Below are 11,818 nucleotides of genomic sequence, written 5' to 3' on the forward strand. Positions count from 1 at the left end.
TAGCTCTGGAAATTGTTATTGAATATGTCAATGCTGTCGTAATGAAATGCTTCTTCTAATTATATGGTTATTAAATAAATAATTTTAAAAAAAACAACTTTTGTGACTCTTAAATGGTCATTAAGTAATAAAGAACCTCAGGGCTGCCGACTGCTCTGGAGGGGAGGGCAGCACACACTCAGCAGGTCAATAAAGGAGGTATGACCAGGGGAAACAAACTGCCAGTGTCCCTAACACTGCTACTAACAGGAGCAGCTGAGTACTGGACCCACTATCCCAAAGTCTGTTCCTTTGAGGAGTCTGATCAGGCCTTATCCCTTACTCCAGCCCTGTGGGTGTCCAGAGTCAGCAACACCTCAGCAGGCAACTCCTCCCTGCCCATGACCCGACCCCATTGGGCTTTCCATCGTGGTCTCCGACCTCCCCTGGAAAGGACCTGTCTTGTGTTCCCAACCCAAGGGAAGGCCGTCTTCCATCTGGTTCCTTGGCTCTCTCCCCAAGGGGACACTCGACCTGCTCCCCAACCTCACAGGTAAGGTTTTACCTGAGTCCTCACACTCCCTAAGAAGAACCCACTCCGCATCCCCAGACCCAAAAGAAAGTTCCCGGCACCCTGTCAACCAAATGGGACCCGCCCTGAGCCCCAGGGGGGGTCCCATTGACCCTTCTCCACCTAGGGGTCCCGCCCTGCACCCAACTCCAAAGGAACGCCCTCTGCACTCTGCCCCACCGAGGGGGGCCTGCCTTGCACCCTAGGTTCCAGAAGGAGGGTCCTCTGCACTCGTCACTGCCCCGCTCTGCTCCTCCAACCCCAAAGAAACACACCCTGCCACAAAGAGGGAGACCTGCCCTGCACCCCAGGTTCCAGAGGGAGGGTCCCTTGCGCCCCGCTCCTCCTTAGGGGACTTGCCCCGCACCCCTAGCCAATAGGGAGGGCGGTGCGCCCCGGGGTGGCTCAGAGTGTGCCCGCGCTGGTTTCCCCGCAGCCCGCTGGAGCCGCGTCAGGCAGAGGCGGGGAGGGGCGCGGTTAAAGGGCGCTGCAGGTGGGAGCCCGGGCTCCTCCCGCACAGCCCGACTCGGACTCTGTTCCCTCCTGAGCTGGGGGCGCCGGCACCGACCTGGGAGCCAGGCACCAGCCGAGACAGCCGCCACGCGCCGGGGAGTCCGGGTCCCCCCTGTGGAGGTAAGCGGGAGCCGGGAAGGTTCCGCCACTCCGGCGTGGGAGAATTCCCTCCGAGAAGCCCCAGCAGGTAAAGGCGGTGACCTGTCCCCTTCCTCGCCATGTCCCCCCATAGGGCGCGGGAGGCTGGTCCCTTGGTGACTGTCCCCAGGCCAGGCAGTCTTGACCGCAGGGTGGGAGCCCGTACGTGGGCTGTCCGGCATCCTTATCTGCCTCCCATCCGCATCCTGGCTTCTGAGCCCCGGCAGGCTGCAGAGCTGGCGGGTGCTTGTCCCCGGCGCCGCCCCCACCCCTGTACTGCTCCAGAAACCGGGATGGACTGGTTTGACTTCTGCCAGGGCATGATGCCCCTCTGACTTGCACGACAGGTTTTATAAATATATCAGGTTGTATACAGTGACCGGTGTGGGGACCGAGTCTCTTTCCCCTATTTCCTTTACTGTGTTCATGGGCTGTTTTCGATTTGGAGGTCACAGACCTGTTCCACTTTGATTTGAGGGGAGATCAAGGGATAGCGTTTAAGTTCTGTCATACTCTGAGACTTGGATCGTGGATAAGTTTTGGACAGAAATGATCACTGGGGCTGCATGATTTAAGACCAAGGAACTTGTGAAATGCAGATGACAGTACTGTACACAACAGCAATTAGAAGTAATTGGTGACACATCTGGTTAAAAGGTTCAGACACTGGTAGTACTTCCTGTGCGGTGAGCGGAGCCCAGTCTCAGGTGTTGGCATCCCGGAGTCTGCAGACTTGGGCCGGGCTCCCTTCCTAGTGAGCAAGCCTTGAGTCCCAGTGACTGTGGCCTTGACACAGCTGTGGAGGAACTAAGGACCTGCAACCGGTAAGGGACGCCAGGCTGGACGACTTGAGTGCACCTTAGGTAGGAAGCTCACTGTCAGTTTGCACCTGGTTGAGTTTAACCCTGCAGCCTTGTTGTTTTCCTTCAAGTAAACTTTATGCTTTCCTTGCCCTAGTTCTAGTAGAATCTAGCCAGTGTTACAGAAGAAAATGTCCTGTCCTGATGCAGTTTCCTTAGAACTGCAGGGTGCTGCTCAAAACTGCTCCTGCAGAGAGCTTTGTGACCCATTGGGATCCAGCAGAGTCCTTGGGGGTGTTGTCTGAACAGTGCCAAGGACAGGAGGCCCTGATGAAGAGAGAGCTCCTGGGGCTAGCCTGTCATATGACTGGTGTGAAGGGCTCCCCTTCACCTCACCACAGGGACTGAGGCCCAGAAGACTGGTCAGTCTACATGGTTGACTAGTGGTTGTTACTTCAAGGTAAATTCTGATATAGGCAATGGTAACTCTCGTCCCTTTTTCTTTTTCTTTTCTGCATTGTAAAAGTCAAAAAGGAAATGTGTAAAGCCTGTCAACAATTTCAGCAATGGAAGGAAAATTCTGACCTGCACATCTTCATCATGCATCTCACATTCAGTAAAAAAAAAAAAAAAAAAAAAAAATCTATGGATTATGAGTTTGAGTGCATTAGTTAAAATACTAAGTGGAATACAATTGTGGGAAAATCATTTCAGCCCAAGTTTCTAGGCCCATGAGAGCATAATCTTACACCATCCTAGACTGATTTCAGATGCTGTCGCTTGATCTGAGAGAGTGGAGCTGGGCCCCAAGGGCCTTCTTTCTTTCTCTTTCTTTCTTTCTTTCTTTCTTTCTTTCTTTTCTTTTCTTTTCTTTCTTTCTTTTTTCCCTTCCAGTCATTTAATTGTAATTGAACCTAAATGTTTAGAAAAGTAGAGACTTGCTTGAACCAGACACTGCTAACAAAACCCACAGAAGGGATGTTGAACTTAATGGAAATTAATTTTGTAGTTGTATAAATTCTTAAATGAAGTAAGAATGTAATTTTGTGGATTATCCATTTTTATACTTAAACTGATAGAAAAATTGTCATTCTTATTGAGTTGATTTTGATGAGAGATACAAATCCTAAACCTTCTATTATCACCAGTCATTATTTTGAAAGCACAGTTACTGGTGTTTTACATCATTAAATTTAAAACTCAACTATCGGGTTGCCTCTTAAATCACCTGAGATTTCTAGATTAAAGAAAGACTTTAAGATTTGTTTTTAAACTCTAATTTGGAGATTGGGCTGTACCCAGCATCCCAAACTCTTTCCCATTTTTTAAAAAGTGGGGTGGGGTTTGGGAAGAGCATTGTCATCATCATCATCACCATTATTATTTTGATGATAGAGAAATAAACCTACACTACAGAGCACCTTTGATTTTGGTAGGGGTGTTACAAGTATGAAGCATTAGGAAACTGACAATACCCAAATTTACCCTTTAACAGGTCTGGTGATGAAAGAAAATACAAAGTTCATTTGATGAACATGCACAGAACTTGAAGGAATATGACAGCAATGCTTACTTTCCATTCAACAGGTGACATTCCCACTATCATCCACAAGTAGAGCAACGAGTTCTATTGGTATCATTGCCGCACTGCTATCTTCCACTCAGGTGCTGGAGCAAGAGGAGGAAGAGGACAAGCCAGAAGCCCTTGCAAAGGGACCTTTCCTTGGTTCTTGGAGCCTGACACACTGGGAGTCCTTGGAAATAAGGTTCAGGTTTGCTTGTTTTGCTTGGACCTGGCTCCTTTCATCCTCAACTCTGCAGAGCTCACGTGGGCATTGTAAGGAGTGTGCTTTTCTCTGAGATCTATTAAATATTCATCCAGTGGGTTTTTTTCAAACTATGTAGATGGATCTAGAAAAAGAAAAATGCTTCCTACCCCTTTCTGGGTGCTGAGGGTTTAGTTTGGGTTCTGTCTTCCATGTCAGCCAGCTATATGATTAAATTCCTAAATGAAAAGTTTCAAAGCGCCACTGCTGAGCACACCAGCCTGACTCAAAAGGCATGGCTTGCTTTTACTCCCTATCCCTCCTCCTGGTGGCTGCTGAGTTTCACAGCTTGCCTTCCCTGTCGTTTTCACTCAAACTAATAAAAATGACCTCACGTTCAAAAAAAAAAAAAGTTTTGAAGGCCAAGTGTGATGATACATACCTCTAAATCCCAGCACTCAAGAGACTGAGTCAGGAAGATTACTATGAGTTTGAGGTCAACCTGGGAGTATGAGGCAGCCAGAGACACATATTAAGATCTGTCTAAGAAAAGTTTAAAAAGCATTAAGAAATGGCATTGCTGTTGAAACGCCACTAGACCTAACTGATTTGAGTTGTGAAGGAGAAGAACAGTTGATCTTCATGATACTGTGTGCTTCCTCAGAAGTGAGCTCACTGGCTTGTTTTTAGAGCTAAGTATTTAGGGCTGGAATTTTGGTATCAAGAATGGGTGGAGTTGTACACTGTAATCAAATATATCACAGAAATAGATGTAGTGTGTCTTCTTAAGCCTAAATGTAATCACATTCTCCTAAGGTGACACCTGTGAGCTAAACCTGTCTATTTGTTCCTTATGGGTGAACCAAGAAGGTGCCAGTTAAAACAAACCTTTCTGGTGTACAGAGAAAGGGTTAATAGCTTCTTTTTTGAAGAAGCTCCTCCCATTATCTCCAAACCTGTTGATGCATGAAAGCAAAGGTAGATTTGTGGTGTGTTGTTGTTTTTTTTTTAACAAATACAATTTCTTTATTTTTTATTAATGCACATGAGGACTTTGTTCACTACAGTTGCAAAGGGTTCTGGTGGCTGCAGTAATTTAGGAAATTAATTTTGCATTAGTGACAATTACTCAGAGTATTGGGTACTTCCACCTCACTCTAACCAAAGTACTTAAGAAAGATGCCTCAGGTCATGGGTTCCTGCAAGAGAGATCTGAAGGCAAGGACTTCTTAGGCTCTGTATTCACCCTGTCCCTACACTGGCCAAGGTGCCTCTGCCCACTGATAAGGTAGGGCAAGAGGAATGCATCCTCTCTAAACCAGCTGAATCTTCAGTCCTTTGTCACCTCCACCTCCCATGGTTCCTTGGATGCGAAAGAGTCTCCTGGAGGCAGGTTTTCCCAGGGACTAAGGCCACATGTTGGGAACTTTAGGGCTTAGGAATCCCCAAACTGCCCATCACCCTGGCCTGTCTCCTGACACTTGTAAAGTGGCCTCGCTTTTCTTGCTCTTGGCTCATAACCAATTCTATGCAGGACTGATACCCAGGACTTTATTGATGACCACATCAGGAATGATATTGTCTAGGCAAAGGAATAGCAAGAGTTGTTTCACTGTTGGGAATCAAAGGCTCATGTTCACCTAGTACCCTCCTCTTTTTCAGTCATTTCTTCTGTTATAAATAAAAGATTCTTTATTGTTCTCACAGGAAGACTCTTTGAATCCGGTGAAAAGCAAAGCTTTTCCCCTGATTGTCTTGAGGCTAAACATGCCTGTATTGGGGTTTAAGCTTGTTTTACTTTGTGACCTAGGCATCTCATGTAGTTGCTTTCCTTTAAAATTTTAGATAGATAAATTGCTGAGGTTGTTTTGTTGATTTGTTTGGTTTAGAATATTTGTTTGACACAGGATCTCATAGCCCAGGCTGGCCTGAAACTTGCAAGCCTTCTTTCCAGCCTCCCTGGTGCAGGATTACAGGTGTGAATCATCATGCTCAGCTAAGTAGCTTGTTTTTAATAATTAAACCTATTGAAAATAGACATTTTTCTATCCCAATTTTGTACTGCTAGTTTGTTCTGGGCCCCTTAGGTACTCTCCTGGTGAAATAAGACACTTTCATTCCAGACTCCACTACCTGTCCACCCTCTCAAGGGTACCCTGGCATGCCAGAATCTTCCTTGAAATGAGAAGTGAGCATTCTTCAAGGGAACCTGAACACTCAGTTCTCACACAGCCTAAGTTGCTTTTCCACAACGTGATGGAAAGACACTGGCATCCTGCTGAGAAGATCACTCATATAGAACACTGACATTCCTTAAATACAATGTTAGCGTGAGTTATTACAGGAACCAAGAGGATGCAGGTAGCTCCCTGGTGCCTTGATGAAGTCCATAAACCCCATGTACACCTAAGACATTGTCCACACCTCTGCCATGACCACTATTACTAAAGTCTTTCAAAAAAAAAATTTACTGTTGTTGTTTTAGGTTTTTACTGGAGGTTAAACAGAAAGTATCCCAGGACAGGGATGGGGATCAGATAGTGAATTTGCCAAACACACATGAAGCCTTGGATTCAATCCCAGCACTAAAAATAAGTAAATAAATAATTAAATTTTTTTTTTGGTCTTTTTGAGACAGGGTCTCCCTGTAGCCCCAGCTGTCCTAGAACTCACTATGTAGACCAGACTGGCCTTGAACAGAGCTCCACCTGCCTCTGCCTCCCGAGTGATGGGATTAAAGGCATGTGCCACCACGCCTGGCAATAAATAAATAATTTTTTGTCTTTTATTGGTTGATGACTAAAATTATACTATCTGGAGCAGGAGATGATGGTACATGCCTAGAATCGTAACACTCAGGAGATAGAGGAGGATCAGAAATTCTAGGCCAGCCTGGGCTATATGAGACACTTCCTCAAAAACATGACAAACAAAACAATACGAAAAACATCTTAAAATCCAAGGATTGTACCCACCCACTACTTTTTTGTAGTTTGGGCACAAATACCTTATTTTCTTTCTTTTTTCATATTCTTAATTTTGTTTTGTTTTGGTTTGTTTTTTGAGACAGTCTTCCTGTAGCCCCAGTTATCTGGAACTCACTATGTAAACCAGGCAGATCTTGAACTCACAGAGATCCACCTACCTCTGCCTCCAGAGTGCTGGGGATTAAAGGTATGTGCCATCATGCACAGCCACATCCTAATTTTTAACTTTTTTGCATTATATTTTTGTGGCATGGTATTCTATTATCTCCACTCACCTGTGATCTGAGTTGTCTCCATCTTTCTGTGGCTTTAAAACTCCCCTCAGTCCTCCACCTCCTGCCTTTTGTAATGATAGACACATTTTTTTAAGAAGCCTCACTCCTCTGCCTTTTCAAATCTTTGGCTATGGAATTCAATTACTTGTTTTCTTTTTAATCAAAAAAATTAAAATTTAACTCAGTCCAGAACAAATTAAAACAATCCTGTAAATTTTCCATTTGTACCACAGGTGAGTGCTTAGCTCAAGTTTAGTTTGAATTTAAGAATCTATGTGTCGTCATCATAAAGTTCTTGTGCGCCATAGTATGTGACCAGCTTTTGGATCTATGAACAATTTGATGTCCTAGGCCAGGGCAGGAAGAGAAATTCTTGGAACCAGAATATGAAAATTTCTAACTATACTCCTGTCACACCCCCTTTCATTTCCCATGGTGTGCACCTCAGCTTCCCTGCCTGGTCTATAGCCAGAGCAGCAATCAGCACACTATCTGGACAGTGATGGCTGTTTCGTCAGCCAGGATGTCAAATCGGTCCTTAGAAGGGAGGGTGGCCGTGGATTGCAGTGGTCCTTGGTGCCAGTGAGACTCGTGTTTTGAGTGAAAACCAACACATGGCCTGGTTCCATCAGAGAACAAGGAAACAATTTGAGTCAAACCTTGTGATTCTTTTGGAAGAAAGTAGTTGATCATATTAGCTTTCCTAAGAACACATGATTGCAGCGAATGGTGCCATTCAATCTAGAAATAGGTATAAATAGACTTATAAAGTCAACTAATAACACTTGATCTTTCTGAGTCTGCCAAATAAACCAGATTATGTCATTCTAATTTGTTTTGTGGCTTAAATAAGTATTTAATGAATAAAATCTATGGCAGAAGTTCTGAGTCCTTGAGTAAAACGAAACTAATATAAAGTGTATTTACACAGTGAACAAAAGGGAACTTGGACATGAATTTGTTTACTTGTGTTCTTGGATTAATAACAAAAAGCAACCTAATATACCATCAGAATTTGGCTGAATCAAGATGATTTATGTTGAATGTGACTTGGCACAAGTACTATGCAAAAAGAGAACTCAAGTAACATTGACTATGGAAGCCACTTACTAAGACAAACCCTTCACCTAGAGGTGTAGGCATTGCCTAATGGAGAAGACAAGTGAAGTTTGTCCAGTACAGTTATTTGTGCTCAGCAGTGTCAGGATGTCTTTAGAATGGGCCTTTCTTGTCCAGACAGCAGACTACCAGTTAAATCAACAAAATGTCCAGACTTTTAAGTGAATTCTGTCTATACTCACTATGCTTTTGTAATTTCACCATGACACTTGTCTGTTAATTCAGAGGCACTTTCCACTAATTATCCTCTCCTCCTTTTGCCTGTTTAGAAATAAATCCGCACAATGGATTGGGGGACCCTGCACACTTTCATCGGCGGTGTGAACAAACACTCCACCAGCATCGGGAAGGTGTGGATCACAGTCATCTTCATCTTCCGGGTCATGATCCTCGTGGTGGCTGCCCAGGAAGTATGGGGTGATGAACAGGAGGACTTTGTCTGCAACACTCTACAGCCAGGGTGCAAGAACGTGTGCTACGACCACTTCTTCCCCGTGTCCCACATCCGGCTCTGGGCCCTGCAGCTGATTTTTGTGTCTACCCCAGCACTGCTGGTGGCCATGCATGTGGCCTACCACAGACACGAAACAGCACGCAAATTTAGACGTGGGGAGAAGACAAACGAATTCAAAGACCTGGAGGACATCAAAAAGCAGAAGGTGCGGATCGAGGGGTCACTGTGGTGGACGTACGCCAGCAGCATCTTCTTCCGCATTGTCTTCGAAGCCGCCTTCATGTATGTGTTCTACTTCCTCTACAACGGGTACCACCTGCCCTGGGTGCTGAAATGTGGCATTGAGCCCTGCCCCAATTTGGTGGACTGCTTCATTTCGAGGCCGACTGAGAAAACCGTCTTCACCGTTTTCATGATTTCCGCATCTGTGATTTGCATGCTGCTCAACGTGGCAGAATTATGTTACCTGCTGTTGAAATTATGTTTTAGGAGGTCTAAAAGAGCCCAATCACAGAGAAATCACCCCAACCATGCCCTGAAAGAAAGCAAACAGAATGAAATGAATGAGCTGATCTCAGATAGTGGGCAAAATGCAATCACAAGCTTTCCAAGTTAAGCATTTCAAGGTCAGGCCATAGAGGAACCCCAACAAAGCTTGTGTGCGCTCTGCAGGCCACACCGACCTGACAACTCCCTCTCTAGGTTAAGGGTTTGTCTATAAATGACTCATAGTAAATAGATACTCAGTGCACTTTTTGTAGAATACTTGTGCCTTTGATATGCAATGTAATTTTAAAATGTGGTTCATCTCTGAAAACAAAACACTGGTGACAGCTGAGCCTTGAAGTCACCTTAACAAGTCCTATGTGGACTGTCTGACTTAGTGGGTATTTTCTGAAAATTTATATAACTTGTTGAAAAGCAATTTGTCTAGAAATTGATACTTTTATTAGTAAGGTGTTTTTATAGGATTGAATGTTTTAGTTCTGACTTTGAATTTATATGTATATTTTTTTCCAAATCAAAATTCTTTATTAGCCAAGAATGTACAATATTTTTTTAATGACTGGCCTTCCTTACCTAGAAAAAACATACAAAGTTATCTTTACAAGTACCCCAACCAAGTATCCAAATTTTGAACCCCCAAAGGGTCTAGCTTGCAGTAAATATCATTTTACATGGTCTGTTGACAAGTTTATGAACTGCCATGATACTCTTAAGGTGGAACATTAGACAACATTATTTCCTGCTTTCTGATACAGATGGAACTGTAAGAAAGTGGGACCCTTTTTAAAACTAGCCTGTTCACCCATTGTGAACAATATAACATGAATGTGACCACTCAAATAAAGCTTGACCCTGTTGCTTAAGCCTCTATGTACATTGTGAGTTTCTGTTCCTTTGAGATTCTTCACTACCCTCACTAGAGATGTGAGATGCTGGTGGGTTACTTTTGCTGGGGAGGTGCCAGGTACTATGGGTGGAGATGTCTGGATTTCAACAGAAATTCTTGTATCCTCGTGTCAGGTGAACAGAGGCTGGATTTAGCACCCTCAGGTTGGAAAAGGATGCTTGTAGGACTCCAGGAAATGTCCTCTTAGACAGTTCAGCCTTGATAAAGAGGTTTGATGGCATGCCTGTAATCACAACAATTGGGAGACTGAAGCAACAGGAGTCAGCATTGGCTTCATGGTGAGTTTGATGCTAGCCTGGACTATATAATAAGACCCTGTCTCCAAAAGCTAAAAGAAATATTATAACAGGGAGGGGGAAAAGAGGTAGGTTAGGAAGGTCCTATACAAATATCATTGTCCGTGTGCAATACTGTAACAAAATACCAGAGGTTGGGTACGATACAGGTTTCTAGCATCTGCTTAGCTCCGGTGAGGGCCTTCTGGGTCATCACAGCATGAAAGATAGCTTTATGGTGGGAGTAAGTGTGAGATCACATGGCAAGGCAGAAAGAAAGCCAGTGAGTCAGGGGGTGTGTCAGGCCAGCTTATCACAACCCACTCTAGGGGCTCCTGAAAGACCAGCATTCACCCCTTCCAAGGGCATACGCCCATGACCTAATTGCTTTCTGCTAGGCTCCTCCTCTTACAGGTTCTGCTACCTTGTCATCACCCACCAGTTACTGTTGCTATGCACTCAAATCATAGTAGCAGCAGCCTCAGACAAAGCTGGACTTGAAGGACCTATCTATCACCTGAATCCTTCAGTCCATGGTGACTGAGCAAGGCACCTACACTTTACACCCAGGATGGGGAAACCTATCTCCCCAGGGATTTCCTAACTGGACACACAGTCCTCCAGGGTGGGTGTAGGTGAGTCAGTCCAGACTGGTCACTCTTGAAAGGAATGGAATATGAACACAACATCTCTGGCAAAGGATAGTTAGCATGCTGCTGAATGCTTCATGATCCCCATTGACTAATGGTACTAACTGGAAGACACCTAACAAATGCTGCGTAGGTGTATAAGAAGGCTTGACATGGCATTCAGACTCCTAAAAGACCTGCTTCAGAACCTCTTTCTAGAAGAACCAAAAAGTCTCACTCCATAGGGTAAAGCAAATTTTAGACATATTTCATCTATAAACAGTTTAGTGTCAATCTACAGAAAGCAAGAACCAACCTTATTAAACAAAATCACTGTTCCATCATCGTGCTGAATAAAATCTAGTCAGCACATATAATTCCTGATTGTATCATGTTGTTCCTTCCTTTTGAATGGCTATCAAACGACACCCAGAAGAAAGACGTGAGGAGTCAGGGGCAGAAATGCAGCCTTGGGCACAATTCCAATCTTCCTGGAAGAAGGACTTCCTTCCCACACTGCGCTTAAGACCACCTGTCTCCCATAGAACTGGGTTTCTCTCTCTCTCTCTCTCTCTCTCTCTCTCTCTCTCTCTCTCTCTCCTTCTCTGTCTCTCTCCTCCTTCTTTCCTTCCTTCCTTCTCTCCAACTTTGAGGTATGATTAATATACACAGATCTACATGTGTTTAATGTTTATCTTAGTGATCTTTGAATGTTTTAACACCTGGGATTCCATCACCAATTCAAGGTAATAAATATTCTAAAATGAAATGGAGATCTTTTTTAAAGGTTAAAAACTCATTCAATTTTATGTCTTACAGGGCTTATACTGAGTTCAATATTGTATAACTTTATTAATTCAACTATGAACCTAGAAACTTACAGCCACTTGTGAAAGAG

The 11,818-nt window shown here is 44.1% G+C and overlaps 1 protein-coding gene across 8 annotated transcripts; it reads left to right on the forward strand.

Annotated features, from left to right (window-relative positions):
* The first annotated feature begins 492 nt into the window (after nucleotides 1-492).
* Nucleotides 493-9,972, forward strand: Gjb6 (gap junction protein beta 6). Of its 8 annotated transcripts, none has more exons than XM_008824339.3 (3): nucleotides 493-532; nucleotides 3,589-3,838; nucleotides 8,418-9,972. In XM_008824339.3, the coding sequence occupies exon 3, from the start codon at nucleotides 8,433-8,435 to the stop codon at nucleotides 9,216-9,218; it is 786 nt and encodes a 261-aa protein (XP_008822561.1). In that variant the 5' UTR covers nucleotides 493-532; nucleotides 3,589-3,838; nucleotides 8,418-8,432; the 3' UTR covers nucleotides 9,219-9,972. The 8 variants fall into 8 exon arrangements, with proteins under 8 accessions (XP_008822561.1, XP_008822557.1, XP_008822562.1 ...); XM_008824335.2 differs by lacking the exon at nucleotides 493-532 and adding an exon at nucleotides 791-1,250; XM_008824340.3 differs by lacking the exon at nucleotides 493-532 and adding an exon at nucleotides 791-1,250 and having other exon boundaries at nucleotides 3,589-3,773.
* The last annotated feature ends 1,846 nt before the right edge of the window (nucleotides 9,973-11,818 follow it).

This window comes from Nannospalax galili, unplaced genomic scaffold (genome assembly GCF_000622305.1).
Source record: "Nannospalax galili isolate Female #2095 unplaced genomic scaffold, S.galili_v1.0 scaffold388, whole genome shotgun sequence".
Taxonomy (NCBI): Eukaryota; Metazoa; Chordata; class Mammalia; order Rodentia; family Spalacidae; genus Nannospalax; species Nannospalax galili.

Excerpts from the sequence above, each read along its gene's own strand:
- Gjb6 (XM_008824339.3), top strand. The coding sequence starts at position 8,433 with ATGGATTGGGGGACCCTGCACACTTTCATCGGCGGTGTGAACAAACAC.